The sequence below is a fragment of the Chanodichthys erythropterus genome, chromosome 19, assembly GCF_024489055.1.
Source record: "Chanodichthys erythropterus isolate Z2021 chromosome 19, ASM2448905v1, whole genome shotgun sequence".
NCBI lineage: Eukaryota > Metazoa > Chordata > Actinopteri > Cypriniformes > Xenocyprididae > Chanodichthys > Chanodichthys erythropterus.
In genome coordinates, this window is record NC_090239.1 from 30,744,258 (window position 1) to 30,768,278 (window position 24,021).

The following is a 24,021-nucleotide window of genomic DNA, read 5'->3' on the forward strand; positions in this document are numbered from 1 at the left end:
TTAGCTTTATTGCCAAGTATACACGTTTTGTTTTGGCGACAGAAGTTTCCAGAGAGAGAGTGAAAGCGACTAGACAGATAATAAAATAAAATAAGTGAATATATAAATAAATAAAAATACACAATATACAAAATAAACAATATACATTAGATGTATGTACAGGTATGTTATATACAAATGCAAGGGAATGTGAATAAGAGGTGTGGTATGCTAAATAAATATAAGTATGTTGTGTATTGCACATGTTTATTGCTTGTTCATGACTTAGATGGCCTGAGGAAAGAAACTTTTCTTGTGCCTGGCAAGACGGCAACAATTTAAAGGATTAGTTCACTTTCAAATTAAAATTTCCTGATAATTTACTCACCCCCATGTCATCCAAGATGTCCATGTCCTTCTCTCTTCAATCGAAAAGAAATTAAGGTATTTAATGAAAACATTCCAGGATTTTTCTCCATATAGTGGACTTCAATGGCCTCCAAATGGTTGAAGGTCAAAATTACAGTTTCAGTGCAGCTTCAAAGCGTTCTTATCTAGAGAAACCATCACTCATTTTCTAAAATTAAAATTAAATTATACACATTTTAACGATAAATGCTTATCTTGAACTAGCTCTCTTCTTCTCTATTAGAATTCCGGCAGTGTAGACGCTGCTAAGTGTATTACTGCCCTCCACAGGTCAAAATTTGAACTAGAAAGTCATATACAATATGCTAGTGCAAGTATATAAAAAATAGTTTAAACTTTGACCTGTGGAGGGCAGTAATACACTTAGCAGTGTCTACACTGTCGGAATTCTAATAGAGAAGACGAGTTAACAATTTTTGTAATGGTTAAAATGTATATATATATATATATTTTTTTTTTTTTAGAAAATGAGTGATGGTTTCTCTAGATAAGACCCTTATTTTTCGTCTGGGATCGTGTAGAACGCTTTGAAGCTGCACTGAAACTGTAATTTTGACCTTCAACTGTTTGGGCTCCATTGAAGTCCACTATATGGAGAAAAATCCTGGAATTTTTTCATCAAAAACCTTAATTTCTTTTCAACTGAAGAGAGAAGGACATGGACATCTTGGATGACATGGGGGTGAGTAAATTATCAGGAAATTGTAATTTGAAAGTGAACTAATCCTTTAAGGAAGAGGTCTGGATGTGAGGGGTCCAGAGTGATTTTGCCAGCCCTTTTACTCACTCTTGATGATTACAGAGCAGGAAGGGGTGTACCCATGATTACCCCAGCAGTCCAGACTATCTCCTGTTGTCTTTTGAGGTCTTGGTTTGATTGGTTTGATTCATGCAGACCAATTATGGAGTCGGGGGCAGTTTTAACAAGACCAAGGCTAGTGTTCAAATTTTTTACTTGCCAGTTTTAAATAAAAAAAGCATATTGATTTCAACAAAATGTGAACAATTATAAAACAATAAAAAATGTAAATGTAAAACAAAACACATCAACCAACAACACTAAATATCCAGCCATTGTAAGCCCAATAAAAATGTGACAACATGTCCTTGCCTAAGCATGTTTCAACATTTCAGTTTAAAACTCGACTCCTGTCTGAATGTATGTTGGTGTGTTACACAGCAGACAAGCCTCTTAAAATAGAATGATACAGAAATTTTAGAGACAGAATTCAAATATTTTAAGACAGTTCTGATAAGCTGCCAGAAAGAGCATACTTTATAGCCTACTTATAGCATTCGTGACAACTCTAGTCACTATATTTACCCATGTTTCTAATTAAATTCTATAGGCCAATGTCATTCAGATATCAGGACCTATTTGCTTCTGAGTAGTATTTATCACAAGACTTTTTATTGTACTTTCAAGTAACACTTATGTTAATTACGAAAGATTAGAAAAAATCTTGTAAGAATGAAAATTAATATATTGTAGGCCAAAAGAATAAGTATTAGTATCTAATAAATAGCTACTGGAAAAAACTGGAATGGTAACAATTAAATAGCTGTTTTCTGAACCAAAAAAGTACAATATTTAATTAATAAGGACAATTTTGTAACCAGTTGTCAGTAAAGCTTAAATAGTCACTACTAGATGAACTATTAGCAGTGTAAAAAATAAGAATTCAAAACTTTGCTATTCTTACATTTTTAGGAATAGGCTAAATAACTTATCCATGGAAAATGCAACTGTTCAATCTAGATTACTGTTTCACGTGTTGACACTTACATATAATTAGATAGAGTAAAGGTTAGGCGTATTTGGCGTGCTGTCTGGGGGAAGGGCTCCGAGCTCAGAATTTGGCCCGAACCCAGAGTACTCCTCCTGGTTGTGATAGGAATAGTTAGAACTAGAAGTGAGGAGATGGGGTGGTGGAGGGATGCTGATAAACTGTCAACGAACAGCGGTAAGTCTGCTGTATATATATATATATATATATATATATATATATATATATATATATATATATATATATATATTATTGTTAATTGAGTTGATTGAACGCGCTCCTCTTGTGTTAATTAGGTTAATTATCTGAACATGCTCCTCCTGAACTTTGTTAATAAAACATCATTATTTTTTTAATGTGTCCAAAATTGCTATTTGGGAGTTTTTTATGTTAACACTCTGCATTTCTACTTGCAGTGGCTGCTTTTCTCAAAAGTCAATAGACTTGGGGAAAATTCCAGAGAATGGTATGTGTTGCCAAAAGTGGTCTTTTTTTCTCACATTGATAGTGAATGTGTTTGTACCCCAAGCTCAGACTCTGAGTAGGCAGAAAGAGGAGGAGGAAGAATAAACCTCTTTCATTCAAAACTATCTGGAGTCTTGTCACCTACATGACCCCTCATAATACAGCCCGAGAGTGAATAAACCATACTTCAGTTTATCGTATAGCACAGTATATTTAATGTTTTTTCAGTGTGCATTTATTATCTTGAGACAAACACTTTTACAGTCTTAAAACATGAGTATGTTCAGAATAGCACATAATAAAGGCTACTTCTATTTTTGCAGTATGTGTGCATAGAATACCTAGATAACCTGTTATATTTGTAAAAATACATACCATTTCAAAAATAATAGACAGTGCAAAAAAGTATCCTGTTAAATCTACTGTAAAAAAAAGAAAGAAAAGAAAGAAAAGAAAGAAATTTACCATAAAAAATGGCATATTGGTGTTTATTGCATATTGGTCCCTGTATATTTTACAACTAATAACCATATATTTCATTATGTGTTATAATGTTACTGTATTAAACCTGAATTACCAAAATCTGCTTTTTACCTTAAAGGGGCTATATGTAAGAATTTTCATGTGTTAATTGCTGTTTTATTGCCAATGTGTGAAGCTTGTAACCAAACTTTCCAACAAAACCTTCCACAAGTTTTTATGTGATTTTTATGTGAAGGACTTGGGACGTTTTTGCCAATTTTGCTAGCATGAGCAATAAGTTGCTGGCTGCAGTTCACTTAACAGCCACCGGTGTCGCTAATAACAAGGATTTCTGAATTCTATAGTCCCTTTAAAATATACTGATAACCAGGTAATACAGGTAGCACAACAGAAAGCCACATAATGAAGCAGAGTTCTGTTTCGCTCCTCCTGACCACCAGAGACGGTGTTATATTTGTGGATAATCGCAGTGCCAGCCAAATAGGTTGAAAAACATATATCAACGAAGTTATGTAGTGACGTGAGCTGAGCTGAGGGGGATATTAGCCACGGCAGCTCAGCACCCCAGCTCTTTCTCTTCCTCGCCTTTGAATTGGTCAAAGTGTTATTAATTCTCATTGTCATTGTCTCATTTGCATTTCAGTTTCAGGAATGGATTCTACCATTTGGACTCTCCCTAGCCCCTAGTGTGTTTAAGAGATGTATGAAGGCTGCCCTGTCTCCCCTGTGCTCAGATGAGGGTCCAATCTGTGCACAATACACAACTGCTGCTGGACCACAAAGCCAATTTGGATCTCTCAGTGATCAGAGTAAAGAGTTCTCTGTCTCCCACACAGTCCATCATGTTCATCGGGATGACAATTTGGTCACAACGCATGCCTTGCTGTCTCCATCTCGGACGAAAGATATCCTAAACCTTCTTGCCCAGTATCCAGGAATTGGATACATCCAAGTGAGTGGAGGCTCCACCCGGATGTAGTGCAGGATATTTGTTAGGAGTTCGGTATGGCGGGAGTAGATCTATTTGCTTTGGAAAACACAACTCTCTGCCCATTATGGTTTGCCCAGATGGAAGAGTCTAGGCCAATGAGGAAGGACGGAGTGTCACATGATTAGCCAGATTGTCTTTTCCTCCAATTCATCTGTTGTGGGAGACACTTCACAGGATTGCTCATGGCAGACACAGGGTACTTGTGCTAGCGCCAAAGTGGCTGTCCAAACCACAATTTCCCTTGCTCCTAACCTTGTTGGTGAGCAGACTAAAGCAGCTACCTTTCAGGAGTGATCTGCTATTCCAGCTGGACAGTCGTATTTGGCATCCAGATCCAGTCTGTCTACTGTCATGGGTCTGGCCTCTGGGGCCAACTCTGAAACTTTTTCATTCACACTGTTTTTAATGTGAGGGCTGCTTCTACACAAAGGCTTTATATCTATCAATGAAGTCTTTCTGCTTGTGGTGCAAGACACATGATTTTGATCCTGTACAATGCACTCCACGTTAAAGGTTTATGTGGCAACCATTTCTGCACATCATTCACTTGTAGAAGGTTTTTCCTCTCGGCTTCCACAGCCTAGTTTGCAGTTTTTTAAAAGGTGCGAGGCACCTCAATCCTGCTCACTCCCCTCTTTCTCCAGTGTGGAAGTTACCTCTGGTGTTGGAGTCTCTTTGAAATGTTGAATCGGTGTTGGAGCTCGTCGGTCCGTCGGGCCATCTGATTATTCTGATTGGCTGTTCAGCTACTGCCGCCTGCTGGTTCGGAAAGGCATTTCATCTCACGCAGGCACAGAACTGACGTGCTACTTGGCCGTCGACTGTTTAGCTTCGGTTTGGTGTGTCAGGGCAACTTTGGACCCAGACGCTGCCGACGTGAGCCAACCCTGTAGTCTGCTTTCGTCGCCGCTAGTCCGTCGGCGTCGGCTTGGTGTGTTCTGGCCTTTAGCTGGAATTCCTCAAAGGTAGCCTTCCTTCACACTGTGGCTTCCACAAAGAGGGTTGGTGAGCTTCATGTTCTGTCTGTGAGTCAGTGCTGTAGAGATGGAAACCAGAAGGTACTGGTGTTATCCTTTGGCCCAATCCATCTTTCCTCCCTAAGGTACTACTGCACCAATTATTAATTAGTCTATTGAACTGTATTCCTTCCAACCAACAGTTCTTGAACAACATTCTCTGCTCCTGTACCTTGTGTGAGCTTTGAAAATGTATGTAGAAGCTACAGCACTGATAAGGCAATCAGAGCAGTTGTTTGTCAGTTGTTATGGGGGAGCTAGGAAAACTACCCCTCTATCTAAGCAGAGGCTGTCACAATGGTTTGTTGAGGTTATTGCTTTGGCCTACAAGAAGTCTTGGCCTGGGACCATCACTTGCCAATCCACCAGCTGTTTCCTCTTCTTGGGTGACGTTTAGGGGTGTTTAACTATCTGTGCAGCAGCAACATGGTCCTCTCCTTGTAAATTTGCAAGATTCTACAACGTCAATGTTGCTGTTTCTCAGGATGTGAGCTCGGCTGTGCTTCACCAGTAATTCTTTTTCTGGTAAGTTATTTTCATCATGACCCTGTTGGTATGGGTCTTCCACTAATACAACACAGTTTCTGGCGGTCAGGAGAAATGAAACAGAATGCTAGTTAAGCATGTAACAATGGTTCTGTGAATTCTAGATGACCGCCAGAGATTCCTGTTGCTCAGAATGGGAGACGCGCTTCCAAGTTGTTTGACTTATATACCCTCGGCTCAGCTCACGTCACTACATTATTTCATTGGTATATGTTTTCTTTGACCTGTCTGATGCTGTGATTATCCACTCAATCAGGAATTTACAGAACCATGGCTATGATATGAAACACCTATTCACCAGCTATTGTGTGTTACCCCTTAGCATCCATAGAACCAACTATTATCCTTAGTTTACAAACTTTATGAATTTGCTTAGTGAAATGACTTGTTTTTCTTAACATGTTTATTATGTAGTAAATATTTCATGAAAGCAATAAGGCACTTGTAGTTTAGTGCTAATGTGACTCCTCAAAATACAGCACAGCCTCTCGTGGTGTTACTGAAATAACAGGCTTACCAGTAAAAGAATTAATACAGAACAATTTTATTAATTTTCTCAAGGTTTCTTTATACACATTTGGGCCTGTGTACAACTGGTGAAGAAAGGTGCATTACAATACCAAGACAAAGAAAGAGAGCAAGAAAAAAGGACAGAAAGAGTGAGAATTAAGAGAAAGTGAAGGTAAGAGAGATATACAGGGCAAGTCCATGTTGAGCCTGTAGATGGCCACAATTAAAGTGACCAATGAAAAAGGGAGAATTTGGAGCTTCTGTGGGACATTAACAATTAGAATACCCAGAAGCCACCTCTCATGTTTCGATCTTGTTACATTACATACAGACAACAGTGTCAAAAATGTAATAATAAAAGTAATAAATGCTTTTCAGAAAGCAACCATTTACCAGTCTGGCCATACAGTAAATCTCATTCCCTTTCTTTTTAGTTTCTTTAATGTGAAAAAGGTCAAGTTTACATTCAGCATGCAGGTTATTTTACAGTACAGCATACCAAATGATAAGTTTTCATTTAATGAATTTGCAGAAAATATAACATATGACTACCGTTCTGCTTTAGAAATATAGAACAAAATATGAAACATGTTTTAAGGGAAGCTGAAAAGCATTATATAAATGTTAGTATCACTTGTGTCCATAAACAGTTATGTTGCTTGATCATCTCAATTAATGGAACATTCCAGGAGCATCTGTAACGTGCTGTCAATCACCACAGAAAATTATTTTAACTTTTACTGAATAAATAAAGAAAATAGATGTGTTGAGTTAGATTCTTACAACTGAAGTCTATGGGTTCTACTGTACACTTTTAGAAGAAAAGGTTCTATATATAACCTTAAAAGGTTTCTGTCAGGCGCTTCATATGTACAACCTTCCCTCGGAACACAAATTAAGGTATTTTTTATGAAATCCAAGAGTTTTTTTTTTTTATCCCCCATAGAAAGCAATTTAATTACCATCATTCAAAGTCCAGAATGAGAATACTTTTGTGTGCAAAAACAAAACAAAAATAATGACTTTATTCAACAAATTAATCTCTGTCATTCTCCTACGCTGTTTATGTTCAGCGCATCCAGGTTCTACGTCAGAATGCCGACTCAGTATTGGCTAACGCTGTTCACGTGAGCAGCACAATGCATGCGTGTGATGCTGACGCAGGTGCTGGCCAATACTGAGCCGGCATCCTGATACAGTACCCGGAAGCACTGAACACATAAACAGCGTAGGAGAATGACAGAGATTAATTTGTTGAATAAAGTTGTTAGTTTTGTTTTGTTTTTGCACACTAAAATGATTCTCATCCCTTCATAACATTAAGGTTGAACCACTGTAGTCATGTTGACAATTTTAAAAAATGTCTTTACTACTTTTCTGGACCTTGAATGACGGTAATTATGTAGCTTTCTATGGGGGATAAAAAAAGAAACTCTTGGATTTCATTAAAAATATCTTAATTTGTGTTCTGAAGATGAACGAAGGTCTTACGGTTGTGTGGAACGACATGAGGCTGAGTAATTACTGACAGAAATTTCATTTTTGGGTGAACTAACCCTTTAATTCATTTTTAAGTTTTAATTTGAAATTTTGTTAATTAAACAGCTTGTAAACATACTTTATCACTAGAAAAAACTGAAATAACCAATTAAACATGAAAGTATTATGCAATCATTTAAGATTTTTCGCCTTATATAGAACATTTTTGGCATAAAGTGTTCTTTAAAATTAAGTTTTATATAGAAACCCACTGAACCTTTTTTCTAAGAGTGTAATTGGATTTTCAGCAACATTTCCACCATACAAACTGTAGGAGGTGTAAAAAATTCTGTGATGCTGACCGTAGAGCTTAAATTGTATATAACCTGGAATTTTCTTTAATTCATCCTATCTATTTTCGAAATGCATGTTATAGATCTTATTGTCAACAATTCATTCATGCATACATGATTAGTAATGTTTAATCAAAGTGTCAAACCAGACCTTCTGGTGAAAACAACAGACTTCTCTGTTGCTTAGAAATTAGCAAGTGGTAAAACTCCCTCATAGTTGTAGAAATACTGTAGCATTGATAAGACTCTCAAAAGACAGATGCAATGAATTGTTGAGTCTGATCAGCGGTCCTGCCATCACTGTTCTGGATACCCTTGTTGTCCCCTCCCCCTCTATACTGCTTTTAGCCTTTCTAAACGGCTATATTTACCCTCCAGGCCGATCATGCTTGCACTCTTGTTCTCACACCCACACACACACACACACAGAAAGTGCACAAGTGACGATTTGGAATGAAGATATGTCAGGCAATCAAGCGTGGTTTTGGCTCCAGTTACAATAGCTCTAGAATCTGTGTGAATTCATTTTAAAAAGTTACAAGAAATAGTCGGGCACAAGAGAGTACAGTGGATGGAGACAGGTCTGTGGAGAAGTGCTGCCTTGTATGAACAATTAAAAGATAAAAATGTAAGGCATAGTGTGACAAGTGTTCTGAAGAGAAGGAGCTTAATAAAATAAGGTAGCCGGTGGGTTGCTATAGTAATAAATGTTTGTAAATGTGATGCACTACAAGCTCAAATTGCACAGCAATTAAACACACGCACGCGCTCACACACACACATTTGTTTTTGTGAATTGTGGGGACATTCCATAGGCGTAATGGTTTTTATGCTGTACAAACTGTATTTTCTATCACCCTACACCAACCCTACACCTAAACCTACCCATCACAGGAAACTGTGCACATTTTTACTTTCTCAAAAAACTCATTCTGTATGATTTATAAGCCTTTTGAAAAATCGGGACATGGGGTAGTGTCCTCATAAGTCACCCTCTCCTTGTAATACCTATGTCATACCATGTTATTATACAAATTTGTGTCCTGGTATGTCACAACACACACACACACACACACACACACACACACACACACACACACACACACACACACACACACACACACACACACACACACACACACACACACACACACACACACACACACACACACACACACACACACACACACACACACACACAATCCTTCTTCATCCCTTTTCCATTACTTTCTGTGGAAAACCAATTCTAAGTAATATTTTCATTGTAAAGGCATTCTTGGTGAAAATAAATGAAAATCGCTCAAAAATCTGACAATCAAAATGAAAATGTGTCAACAAAATAAAGCACAAAGTGATTGGATATATAAAAAGTGAAAGGAAATGAAAAACGAAGATAAAGCAGCAACACAGAAAAAAAAAAAACCATAATATGTCAAAGGAAAAGTAATTTCTTTGCTATCTCATATCATGCCACTCTTTTAATCTTCCTGTCTTAAGCTAAGTCTTTTATATTCAGGCAACACGTAGCTCTGTGGTGGTGATATTAGGCATTTTCTTTAAATTGATTAAAGGAATAGTTGACCCAAAAATGACAAATCTGTCATTTACTCAAGACTTTCCTCCATGGACCACAAAAGGAGACGTTTAGCAGAATGTTTCCACTGCTTTTTTTTTGCTTTTGCTGTGACCAGAAAAAACATAATACCATCAGTATCATTAAAAAACTACAGTGAGTGAATATTATCAGTAAATAATGAGATAAATTTTGATCCGTTACTAATATCATAGTCGTACTTTATTTGATCATTTTAATTGTGCTTTTTGTCATTTTTGAAGCTTGACAGTCCCTAGTCACCTTTCATTTTTATTGTAGAACCATTCTGCTAAACTTCTTATGCGTTCCAATGAAAATCATCCTGAATAAACATTAACGGAATTTTCATGTGGGCGTAGACTATTCCTTTAAATCTGCAGTGATTAAAGTGAATGATAACAATATAAAAATGGGTAACTTGATATGCACTGCTACAAGTAAAAAATGTCCAATCCATCACAAGTCTATGCTGGGAAACCAGAGAACAGTGACTTCCCGCAGTGTGGAAACTAATCAGCACTGCGCTCTCTGCTGGTAGCTCCTGGTATTGCACCCTAGTGAGGTAACCGTCACGCGTCTCAGAAACAGAGCACACTGCTCACTCATAACCCCTCCTGAGTACTGATCTTGAGCACACTTATAGTGAACGGATGTTTAAAAGCAAAACTCAGTCTACCTCTGCCTATCTCTGAAATGTATTCACTGCAGGGTCATTAAATCACGCACCACAAGTGTAGACGGATATGAATGTGAGATATGAACAACTTGTGAGAAGATATTTATGGTGTTATTATTCAGTGCACCTTTTTAAAGGAGTGTTGATAGAGTGGTGTAGAAAGGCTAATTCATTTCTTAATTGAAGGCAAAGCTCAGTGAATGCAAACATCAATTCAGGTTTCAACTACAGTACAGTGGCACATCTTTAAAACCTGACCAAACGAAATAAAAAGGTATGGTAAAAAGAAAGTGTAAACACAAGAAAACATTCGAATTCAAAACTTCAGCCCCAGGACATGTGCCGGAAGCCACTGCGGTTGAGGCCTGGCTCAGTCCGGCTGGCACTTGCCCTGATGGGAAGGATATCAGAGGAGGGGTCGGGGTTCTGAGACTGTTTCCTCCTAGTCCAGTTTCACTCCAGGCTTCTCTGTGTTGAGGAGGTGTAGGCTGTCATCTATGAGAAAACTACGGAAAAAAACAAGGAAAAGAAAACATACACCGTAAAAAAGATTTTCGAAGTTGTAAATAAAACAAAGATTATTGGAGTCTTATAGTGCATGTCAATGGGAATTCCATCTATAAGAGTCAAAAAAACATGCACAGACAAATCCTAATGAAACCCTGCGGCTCGTGACGACACATTGATGTCCTAAGACACGAAACGGTCAGTTTGTGTGAGAAACCGAACAGTATTTATATAATATTTTACCTCTAATACACCACTATGTCCAACTGCCCTGCACATCCAGTGTATGAGGTCTGAATGCACTCTGATGCCGGAAGTGATCGCTCGCACACATATACATATACATGCGAGAGATCACTACCGTCATCAGAGCGTGTTTTCAGACCTTACCAACCGGATGTGCAAAGCAGTTGGACATAGTGGTGTATTACAGGTTAAAAATGATATAATACTGTTTTTTTGACTCTTATAGATGATGTTCCCATTGCCATGCATTATACGACTGACAGACTGCAACGGTTGGAGTTAAAAATCATCATTTGTGTTCTACTGAAGAAACAAAGTCACCTACATCTTGGATGCCCTGGGGGTACGCAGATAAACATCAAATTTTCATTTTTGGGTGAACTATCCCTTTAACAAGTCAAAATTGGAATATCGCATAAAACATTTGCGGAAAAAAAATCACTGTTTCCAAATCGAAACTTCCTAGAAAATTGGCAGAAAATATCTGTAATAAAAATGGAAGTTGCTGCAATTAGGGAAACCACTGTGGCCTTTTTATCCCACATCATAATGACTCTGATGTACCTCAGAGCACACAGATGAAATGCAATAAATGCTGTCATGTTATCTTGGTGTTTGTGAACACAATCATACAAGTTCTGGTAGGTCATTATACCAAATAATTTTGATAACAGACTTTGGCTCAGGCAACATCAGGCAACATTTGAGATGCTGTGCAATGAAACTGATCCACTGGTTAGTCCAGTTATCCAATCACATCAATCAAATATTCACACAAGATTTTTGTTAGCAATCAAGGGATTTATTCGGTAAATGTGTTTCCTCTGTACTTCATGCACATGTCTTCTTAACGTATAAAAATAATCTGACTTAATTGAGCGCATACATTTTTTATGAGCATCTTTAAAATTTCTGTGCATTTTGCCATTTCCATTCAGCATTTTTTAAATGCGATATCCCAAAATTTGTATAAAAATAGGTAGATGGAAAAATGGCTAGTATAGTTTAATATGGGGCCCAAAATTATCATATGTAATTTAATTTAAGGAAATCAAACAATCAAAATGAAAATTTGTCAACGAAATAAAGCACAAAGTGATCAGATATTTAAAAAGTGCAATGAAATGAAAAACAAAGATAAAGTAACAATAGAGAAAAAAAATGCTAGAAAATCCATGTCTAAGGAAAAAAATATTTTTCTCATATCATGTCACTCATTAACTGTTCTTTGTGGTAGGGGTGTAACAATACATCGATATAGATCGATACATCGATGTCTAACGATCTGATGCATCGATCCAATGCATAAAAAAATTGATACCTGTGGGCTAATTATAGAGGCACCTTTTTTTAACACTCTCCACATTTTCACACAATATCAGTCTATGCATTAACGCCAATGCGTGCATTCTCATTTAAACTACCTTTCAGAACTTGTGAAAGACATTTGGGACAGTTGATGGAACTGTCACTGAAAGAATATGGTCAATAAAGTGCCGCATAGGAGCGCCGCGCGCTGTGACTCTGTGTTGCTTCAAGCGCATCATTCTGCACACGGGATGCGCGCAAGTGCTTTGTGCCGCTCTGTATTAGAGCCTTTATAATACATTTGCACAATGAAAGAATATTAATAGCCTGTCTTGTTTTGCTCTATCTATAATATGTTGTTGCTTCATTAAAAATCTGCGCTATACATTTTAAAGAAATGTCTTTTAATTATGTGTGTGCGTGTACATGTATTCCTTGTTTATCAGTTTTTTGACATTACACATTTTAGCACAGAACTAAAATACTTTCTTGACTGTTGTCATGTCATAAGAATGAAATTTTGAAATAAATGTTTGTTATATATTTTGGTTGCAGTTGTGAATTAATAAAAATTTAACTGGTTGTGTAAAATAGGCTCAAAATATCGAAATATTGATCGAATCGAATCGTATCATAATCCTATCACAGAACTTTTTGAGGTATCGGAAAATATTGAATCGCTGGCTATGAGAATCGATATTGTAACGAATCGTGATGAGCTGTCCAATTTACACCCCTACTTTGTGGTGATGATACTAGACATTAAACACTGAACTGACTTCAGCCAAACAATGGCACTATTGTCTTTTTAGAGCCGCTTTGAGCAGACTTGAATTCTGTTTGCTTCTTTGATAATTACTTTCCTTTTTATTACTATAAAGCTGCTTTGACACTATTTTATAAAGCACTATATAAATATAGCTATAGACTTGACTTGACATTATCCTTAAAGCGATTAAAGGAGTATTTTAACCAAAACGGACAAACCTGTCATTTACTTATGATTTCCCTCCATGGAACACAAAAGGAGATGTTTAAAAAAATGTTGGTGCTGCTCTTTTCCATACAGTGGAAGCATACAGTAACCAGGTGCTATCATCCACCAAAATGGGCTAAAAAGCACCATTTAAATATTATCAGAAAATAATTACCTAAATTTTGGCCCATTCCTCACTTGAAATACACAAGTCATACTTTTTTAATGCTTTTATTAGTGTTTTTTGTCATTTTTGAAGATTGACAGTCCCTGCCTGCTCACCTTAATGGGTTAATTCACCCAAAAATGAAAATTCTGACCTTCATTAATCTTTGGAACACAAATTAAGAATTTTTAATGAAATCTGAAAGGTTTCTGTCCCTCCATAGAGATCCAACGCAACTACCACTTTCAACATCCTTGTCATCCCTGTCATTTATTACTCGCCCTCATGCCGTTCCACACCCGTAAGACCTTCGTTAATCTTCAGAACACAAATTAAGATATTTTAGTTGAAATCCGATAGCTCCGTGAGGCCTGCATAGGGAACAATGACATTTCCTCTCTCAAGATCCACAAAGGTACAAAAAAACATATTTAAATCGGTTCATGCGCATACAGTGGTTCAATATTAATATTATAAAGCGACGAGAATATTTTTGGTGCACCAAAAAAAACAAAATAACGACTTATTTAGTGATGGCCGATTTCAAAACACTGCTTAATGAAGATTCAATGAATCAGTGTGTCGAATCATGATTCAGATCGAGTGTCAAACTACCAACGGCTGAAATCATGTGACTTTGGCGCTCGGAACAGCAGATTCGACACACTGATTCATCTGTGCTCCGATGCTTCCTGAAGCAGTGTTTTGAAATCGGCCATCACTAAATAAGTTGTTATTTTATTTTTTTTTGGGCGCTCCAAAAATATTCTCGTCGCTTTATAACATTAATATTGAACCACTGTACTCACATGAACTGATTTAAATATGTTTTTAGTACCTTTATGGATCTTGAGAGAGGAAGTGTCCATTGCTCCCTATGGAGGCCTCACGGAGCTATTAGATTTCAACTAAAATATCTTAATTTGTGTTCCGAAGATTAACCTGGACCTTGAAAGTGGTAGTTGCCTTGTATCTCTATGGAGGGACAGAAAGCTCTCAGATTTCATTAAAAATACCTTCAATTGTGTTCTGAAGATTAATGAATGTCTTACAAATGTGGAACGACACGAGGGTGAGTAATTAATGACAGAATGTTTGGGTGAACTAACCCTTTAACATGTATGGCAAATTTAATATGTGCAATTTACATCCTGCAGAATCAAAATGAAGACACAAAATGTGAAACAGGCCGTGCATGTGTACCTGTAGAAGAGGAAGTGGACGGGTACGGTGCTGAGGTGCCAGACGGCATGAGCGTCTAGAACCCAGAAGAGTGGAGGGAAATCCAGCAGCTCCAGCAGGGCAAGGCCATGCAGTAAGAGCACCACCATACCACACTTCCACCAGTACGGCAAAATCCTCCGGTTCAGCCAACACCAGCACAGCCACCACAACAGGTTTATCATACCTGTGACACAAGCACAAGATCAGAGGGAAAGACAGATTGGTAATACCTACTGTATCCCAGTCTTGTTTTTAAACCTTCACTTTAAGTGTTACATAATGTAAAGCTGGTTTTGCACTGATGCCAGACTCATTCATGTGTTATGAATTATTTTATTTTTTGGATTGCATTAATCAGGCTCCAAATAAAACAATAATGTAAATCCAATGAAATTTTAGCAATACAGAATTTAACTGGATTATCAAATTAGGCATTATAATATGGTTATGTTATACATAAACATATTTCAGTTAAATTTCCAGAAAAATTACTATATTGTAATATTTACTGTTACTGTGATATAAAAATACATTGTCAGTATGATTTTAGTCATACTGGCAACTTATTTTGGAAACGCTACCATTTAACACCTTTTACACAAATATCATATTTGTGTGGTGCTTATGATTACATAGTTTATGACACTGAGCTGTTGTGACTAATCTCTGTTATTAACATGTATCCAGTAAAAGGTTCAATAACAACATAAACATTGTTAAAGTGTATATATAATAAAACAAATCATTGCATAGAGTTAAAAAAATATATTGTGAACTGTTTTCACGTTTCCTTCTTACACTGTGTCTACACCGGACTCGAGCGGCGCAATGCGAAGCAAAAAAAAAAAAAAAAAAAAGACAGTAAAATCCATTATAATCAGTGATATTGTCTACACTGGATGCGGCGCGATGCGAGCGACAAATCTCTGACAGTAAACTGATGCCTCGTTCTATTTATGACATACTTTGTCGCTCCGACACGAGCGACAATGGTGTAGACACGGTGTTATTGTTATTTTATCAAAAAAATTATAATTTCTGTGTAAAAATGTATGGTATAATTTAATGGCAATGTAAAGCTTTTTATAATGCAAATAAAGCTACTTGAGCCTGAATCTAAAATGTCAAGACCTTTTTGTGTTTACGCAAAACTATGTGTTTACATACAACAAAATGCTTAAAAAAGATCCAAAATAAGCACCTATATTTACAGTTTGTATGTAAATATCAAACTAACACTGCAAAAAAAACTTTACGTTTACATGAGTTTTTGAAAGGATAGATTCATTAAAAATGTTGCAAAGCTGACAGAACAATTACATGCAAAGATCTACACTGTTCAATAAATTGACTGAGCTTTGACTACAGTCAATATGAAACAGCATTCAAAACCCATTTTACTCCAGTAATGTCATTTTTCTGAATGAAAAAGGATTTTAAAATATAGGTCATGACTTGATTTGATTCATGATGATTTTATTCATTGGGAATTGATTGGATTGTGAAAAGATGGTTCCAGTGGATTGTGGAAGACTACTCCCCTGTTTTTATTTGGAATAATGTACACTGATGAATCATCAAAATAAAACCAGAAGTATTTAATAAGATAAGTGCCTCTATTATGCTATTTTAAAGGTCTCCTTCAATAGGTTTACATGCATCCATGGTCAAAAAACACTTGAATTTTCTCATAATATAGATTTTAGCATCATCACTTTTCTCACAGGGTCTGTAATGGTTCAATAAAGGATTCGGTCTCTCTAAACCCCTCATTGCTTTGATTGGTCTACAGCTTACAGCATGTGTCAGAAATGAAACGCCAATAACCATATCTGAATTTCAGGCCTCAGCAACAACTACAGTGTTTGAGGGATGGGCAAGCCTATGAAGACCATAGGCTGGCATAATGCAAATTTGTTACAAACCTACGTAGGTTCATGCTGGAAGTATTACTGGAAATAACTGACGCCTCGTTTCAGGCAGTTTAGCATTGATTCTTTCTTTTGGGAAATAATAACTTCATTTATCATGCACTTTGATCTTTGAAGCTTTTCAGACATTTTACATTCACAAACAACTATATTACACATTACATGAAAGGTAATACGACCTTTCCCCAAAAACACACACACACCGTTTTTACATGACCTTACATATTATCAGCATATTATAGTCACTGCATGTAAACACACTCACTGTGGTATTCACAACACCTTACCTATGGTGGCATTGGCAGCCATGTTGTACCCATAGTCAAAACTGACGAAGGTCAGATAAGACACATGAGACGTGAAGGCCAGAATGAGCAGAACTCCCACCATACTGGAAATTGCAGGCCTACGCAAGCCCAACGTCCTGAAAAACAAATATTAATCCTCAGATCACCATCATAAACAAAGAGTTCAACAGCACCACATATTGTCAATCGGCCGTTTATGAGCATTTCCTGTTCACACACCTGACGCAGCACAAGTAGATGGAGTACAGAATGACAGCTGATGCACAGAAGTAGTCCATCTTCTATAAAACAAAGACAGAAAATCTCTATCAACGCTTTGGACATAAATATGTTTGCCATGACATTCATTAATGTTAATCCAAAAACTTAAGAAAAATGTTTAGAATTTGTCTTTGAATCATTTCTTGAAAGGTTACCTCTGTTAGATAGGTGTCTCTCGTGTGGAACACTGTAGACCAGAACCATGCATTCAGCGAAACCTGCAGAGAGACACAAACAAGGTTGAGTACCACTTACATTTACAATAGGGTCCATTTTTACTTGAAGAAAAAGTGTTTTTCCTCTAGATTTTTTTATAACAATAACAATATAAATTGAAAAATAAATATAATGAATTTTGGAATGTCTCAGCATTAGACAGCAGCACTGGAGATGACATGAACAAATCTGATAATCCAGCATGATTTCAGAATGTTCCAAAAATCAGGCCCTTTCTAACAGAACATGCAACACAACTTCTGGTCCAGGCTCTGGTCATTTCTAGGCTTGATTACTGCAATGCACTTCATGGCTGGATTGCCATAATGCGCCATCATGCACAATCAAGCCTCTACAAATGATTCAGAACGCAGCAGCATGTCTCGTCTTCAACGAACCCAAAAGAGCCCATGTCACGCCTCTCTTCATCTCTCTTCACCGGCTACCACTTGCTGCTCGCATCAAATTCAAGGCGTTGACGCTTGCTTACAGATCTACCACAGGCTCAGCAACCTCCTACTTCCACTCACTCTTACGAGTCTACACTCCTACCAGAAGCCTGCGCTCATTAAAGGAGCGAAGGCTTGTGGTACCATCACAGAGAGGCACGAAATCACTTTCCAGAACCTTCTCATTCACTGTCCCTTGCTGGTGGAATGATCTTCCTGCCTTCATCCGGAATGCGGAATCCCTGGCAATATTCAAAAGACATCTCTTTTGTGAGCATTTAACCTCATCTTAAAAAAAAACAAAAACTTCTTATTCCTATCCTTTCACTTCCTCTAATCCCTCTCTACTGTAGCTTATGATAATCTGAGCACTGCCTATAACTTGTATTATGACCACTTCTTGTCTATTTGCCTCATCATGGCGACTCGCTTGTTGTATTCCTCACTTGTAAGTCGCTTTGGATAAAAGCATCTGCCAAATGAATAAATGTATGTAAATGTAAAGAGTATCTGACCATCTGTACAACATGATCAAAGAGTCACATGATCAATGTCACTAATTTAATTAGTGACCTATAAATAGTGAAAAAAATCCCATAAACATTTAAAAATTTATTAATGAAATAGTGCAGTTTCAGACTTTTGGATTCCACTTTTATTGTTTGCAGAGGTGTGGAATAGAGATGGAAATTGTAAGGAATTTAATAATGTTGGTTCCAGCGGGGATGCAGCCTGTTGCAACTAATCCCTTCGGTTAAAAGGTTAGATCAACCAAAAATGAAAATAATGTCATTAATTACTCACCCTCATGCCGTTCCACACCCGTAAGACCTTTGTTCCTCTTTGGAACACAAATGAAGATATTTTTGATGAAATCCTATGGCTCAGTGAGGTCTGCATATACAGCAATGCCACCGAACTTCTCAATATCCAGAAACATATTCAAAGCAGTTCATGTGAGTTCAGTAGTTCAATGTTAATCTTATAAAGTGACGAGAATCTTATAAAGTGACGACTTTTCAACAATATCTAGTGATGGCTGATTTCAAAACACTGCTTCGAATCTTTTGTTTCGATTCAGTGATTCAGAGCACCAAAGTCACGTGATTAGTTTGGCAGTTTGACACACGATCTGAATCACTGAATCGAAACAAAAGATTCGAAGCAGTGTTTTGAAATCGGCCATCACTAGATATTCTTGAAAAGTCGTTATTTAGTTTTTTTGGCAAACAAAAAGTATTCTCATTGCTTTATAATATAAAGGTTGAACCACCGTACTCACATGAAATGTTTTGAATATGTTTTTAGTACTTTTCTGGATCTTGAGAAGTTCGGTGGCATTGCTGTCTATGGAGGCCTCACTGAACCATCGGATTTCATCAAAAATATCTTAATTTGTTTTCCGAAGATGAACGAAGGTCTTACGGGTGCAGAACGACATGAGGGTGAGGAATAAATGACATTATTTTCATTTTTGGGAGAACTAAACCTTATTTACTCTCCCTTTTGAAGCAAAGTGTAAGAAAAGTATTAATATTTTTCACTTTTTTAACTGTAAATAATTGATTCCGGTCTACTGTCATAAGAGCATTCATGAGAGGGACATTGTGATACAAGCTTGCACGAGAAGTAACGTGGAAGCACAGATACAATGATTTACAGTTAAAAAAGATGAGAGAATTTTTCATAACGTAGAAAGTCTGTTAATTTATATTATAAATATAATACAGCAAACTAAAGGAGGTAAAAATGAGTAGGTAAAAAAGACCTGCATATAAGCTGTCAATCTATTGAATTGTGCTTATGTGAAAGTGCAATTACTCTGATAAAATGTAAACAGGTATTTCTCAACTGAGAATAATCGCTTTTAATAATCACGATTATATATTTTTTTTACCATTCACGAGTATAATCCGATATAGAAAAAGTATACACATTTGCCATCCCTGGTTAGGAAAGGAAATATTTATGAGTGAGGAGTTGGGGTGGCGGAGGGATGCTGTTAAACTGTTGTGGGATAGAGGAAGGTTGGCTATGTATATACCGCCTCTCATTTTAATTAGGTTGATTATCTGAACATGCTCCTCCTGAGCTTTGTTAATGAAACATCATTTATAGTGCAGCCCACCCACTATTTCTCCCCCATTACATTGAATAGTGCTGCAGGAAACTGAGCATTTTAGTACGGAGTTCCTTGTGACTCAGTGCAAGAATGGAATCATTAACGGAAATCATTGTCATTCAGTTGCAGCGTTTTTGAAAAAACTAGTGCACTAGTGCAGACAGGCACTGTCTCACCAGTGAGAAGGCGGTGATGGTGTGGTACATGGGGCTTTGTCGAGGGACGGCGCTGCGGTATCTCAGCAGCATCAGCAGACACGCCAGACCATTGAGCAGAGACGCCAGCGCAGATGCAGGCTCCTCAAAACACAGGAAACGAGCAAATGGCCACTACACAACATCACAAATAGGAAAATAGATGAAGAATCAAGGTAAAAAGTACATATTTCTTTTAAAGTTTCATAGTGATGATCATTAGAATTGATTCACATCGGTTGACACTAACCTTCCCATGAAACTGTGGTACACTGTAGCCCTCTGCCTGGTACAGACCCACGGTGGTCCACATGCACTGATACCTGCAGTCATCACGACACGTCCAGCCTGAAAGACCAGACTTCAAATGATCCATTGCACAGGAAAGCTTGCAAGACGACATTTATTGACATGTAAATCAAGTAAATCTGACATATCGTACGTAAATTTACAATACTAACCAAATCTCATCTACAGGTTTTTATACTATACACGCACAATTAGTCGGAAGACACAGTTGATTGAATTTATGTGATTCATGCTCTTATAAATTACTTTATGCTTATGCTTACATGCTTAAAATTATATTTGTAAGCAAATATAAGTTTACTGGAACTTTGACGCTTCAAAAAGTTCATAAAGAGATCATAAAACTAATCCATATGAATTTTAGCCATTTAGCCCAAATTTTCTGAAGAGACACAATCGCTTTATATGATGAACAGATTGAATTTAGGCATTTATTGATATATAAACATTGATCAGCGAACATAAACAGAAGCTCAAAGGAACCTGAATGATGTGTCAGAACAAACCTCTTTGATCAAACATTTGATCAAGCCTAAATTCAATCTGTTCATCATAAAAAGTGATCGAGTCTCTTTAAAAATATGGACTAAACCGCTCAATTCATATGGATTAATTATTCTGATCTCTTTATGTGGGCAGTCTATGGAGGGACAGAAAGCTCTCAGATTTCATCAAAAAGATCTTCATTTGTGTTCTGAAAATTAACGAAAGTCTTATGGGCGTGGAACGACATAAGGATGAGTAATTAACGACAGAATTGTCATTTTTGTGTGAATTAACCCTTTGAGTAAACTTCATCCAAAGCTAACAAAGTTCAGCAAACTGTTGAGCAAATTATTATTTGTAAGATTTGTAATGCAATCATTATAACAATTAATGTACATTAATAAGGTACTATGCACATGATATTACAGGTCAGGCTTTGAATGCAACTCAATTTTATGCCATATGTATTGGGGGTCTCCCTATCCAGAAATAGCTTCTTGGTCTAAATGGCTAAAGACCTCTACATTAAAAGTTGTACTTCCTGACATAAGAGAATGTTGCTATGCAACAAAAATCACCATCTGCTACTGGAGTTGTGCAGTGACATGATGAACAGGAGATCAGAACTGTTACACAATCATGGATTTAACAGGACACTGAAGGGACAGAACTATCTGTTTTATAATTTGTTTTCTGTGTTTTTTAAAAACTTTATTATATATACACACACACACACACACTAACATTCAGAATTTTGGGGTTGGTAAGAGTTTTTATGTTTTTGATAGAAAACATCTCCTATGCTCACCGTGGCTGCATTTAATAGATCAAAAATACAGTAAAAACAGTAATATTGTGAAACATTATTACAATTTAAAATAACTGCTTTCTATTTGAATATATTTAAAAATGTAATTCATTCCTGTGAAGCAAAGCTGAATTTTCAGCATCATTATTCCAGTCTTTAGTGTCACATGATCCTTCAAAAATCATTCTAATATGATGATTTGCTGCTCAAGAAACATTTCTTATTATTATTAATGTTGAGATCTGTTGAGCTGCTTCATATTTTTTTTAATAATTTACTTGAATTATTGAATACTGATGACAAAGTAGAAGAGATTAATCTGAAAGTTACGAGATTAATCTGAAAGGTACGTTTAAAATATGTCTTGAGACTAACAATATGAATTCAAAGAATGTTTTTACTCAGTAAGCCTAGAGGTTTAAATGAATACCAAAGAGGTCTAATGCACATCTAACTGAATATAAACCCCATGAATTACGTAGTGTTAAATTTAAACATGCAGTCACAGAAAATCAAGAAAACAAAATTCAAACAGAGGCGCAGAGGCCGCTTCCACTTCTTCCAGTCAAGCGTATGTGGGGTAACGCAGCGCTGTTTTATCATATTAGATACATTTGAGTGTATTGACAATGATGTTATAACGTTACTCTGAGCGTTCACTCGGCGGCTGCTGCGAGACACTGTTGCACACTGCAGTAAGATAGATCAATATTAGAATATCATATTAATAAATTCTGGATGGCTTGTGTTGATAAATGGCATGCAATTAATTTTAAAACATATTGTATGACAGAGAAAATGCTGTATTACTGTTACTAAAAATAAAGCTGCATCTGATTATGCTATATTAGCCACTAACTAAATTGTCATATACAATATGCTAGTGCAAGTATATAACAATTAGTTCAAACTTTAACCTGCGGAGGGCAGTAATACACTTAGCAGTGTCTACACTGCTGGAATTCTAATAAAGAAGAGAGCTAGTTCAAGATGAGCATTTATTGTTAAAACTTATTTATCTTTTATTTATTTTAATTTTTTTAGAAAATTGTCGAGAAAACAAGATTTTAACAATATGACTAAACGTGTTGAGCTATATAACAATGATTAGCTTTCTGTCTATTAATGTAACCAAACATGTCTAATAAAACATGTAATATATTAAAGCGTATTTGGAAATCGAAGGTATTGTGGGTATTGATAGGTGACGCATGGACATGTTCCATGTCCTGGTTAAAATTTCTCTGGATTTAAACATTCTTGGAAACATCTGGGATAATGCAAGTACACAAGTCAGCAAAATATATAACACTGTTTTAGTGTTTTTTGTTTTTTTTTTTATATATTTTATTCCAAAAATCTTACATATTGTGCTTTTAAATCAGCCAAAGGTTGTTGGCTGGTCCTAGCTAGTTTAACTGGTCTCCCAGCCTGCTGGTATGTGGCTGGTTTAGCAGGTCTCAAAGCCTGACAAGTGTCCAAAACCCATCTAAAGTGCCCAAAACTCCCATGAAAGTTGTTGTCATGATTTACACATTTTTATAAATACTCATATTAAAGATGTATATTAACTACTGCTCATTAAAACGTGCTATTAAACAATTTAGTATACAAATTCCTAATAATTTAATTTCTAAATAATGTTATGACATTTTCTATTGAAATTTGCAGTTTGCAGAGTACTCAAACAGGTTAGTAGTGTTGCCCAATACAATAGGTTAGTATAGAAGGCTACCTGTGAGTGCCATATATGGAGGTTGAGCGGACTGGAATCCCCGCAGTCGGGCCCCTGTGCAATTCGTCCGGACACATTGTTTGACGCAGTCGCGGTAGACGGGCTCTTTGTCCCCCTGAGAGGCGCTCGCAGGAGCGAACAAGAGAAACACCGCGGCCGCTAGAAACATCAGGCGCGTCATGCTGCTGTCAGTCCGTCCGGTCATAAGGCACAACTGTGCAACATCAGGCCATTACAGCGAGTCTAGCGAGAGTCTCGTTGACCGAGCATGACAGTATTCACAGCCACCGTGTCTTTTGTCTTTAAGCATAGATAAGCACCTTTTATTCGCTGCCCGGACAAGTTTCATAGACACATCACAAGCGAAATGTTACATTTCACTTAAAGACAAACCCGGAAGTGCAAAAGCAGCGCGCATGCGCATATCTCTCGCTTTCTCTCAACTAAAATACACAAAAATTAATCTA

General features: G+C 36.8%; 1 protein-coding gene across 1 annotated transcript; it reads right to left on the reverse strand.

Annotated features, from left to right (window-relative positions):
• Positions 1 to 7,441: 7,441 nt before the first annotated feature.
• Positions 7,442 to 23,937, reverse strand: pgap3 (post-GPI attachment to proteins phospholipase 3). Its single transcript, XM_067368989.1, has 8 exons — positions 23,555 to 23,937; positions 20,467 to 20,564; positions 20,199 to 20,351; positions 17,391 to 17,453; positions 17,194 to 17,255; positions 16,954 to 17,090; positions 14,715 to 14,919; positions 7,442 to 10,814 (listed from the first exon to the last, which is right to left on the reverse strand). Exons 1-8 carry the CDS (start codon positions 23,757 to 23,759, stop codon positions 10,751 to 10,753), a joined length of 987 nt encoding a protein of 328 aa, XP_067225090.1. The 5' UTR covers positions 23,760 to 23,937; the 3' UTR covers positions 7,442 to 10,750.
• Positions 23,938 to 24,021: the final 84 nt, after the last annotated feature.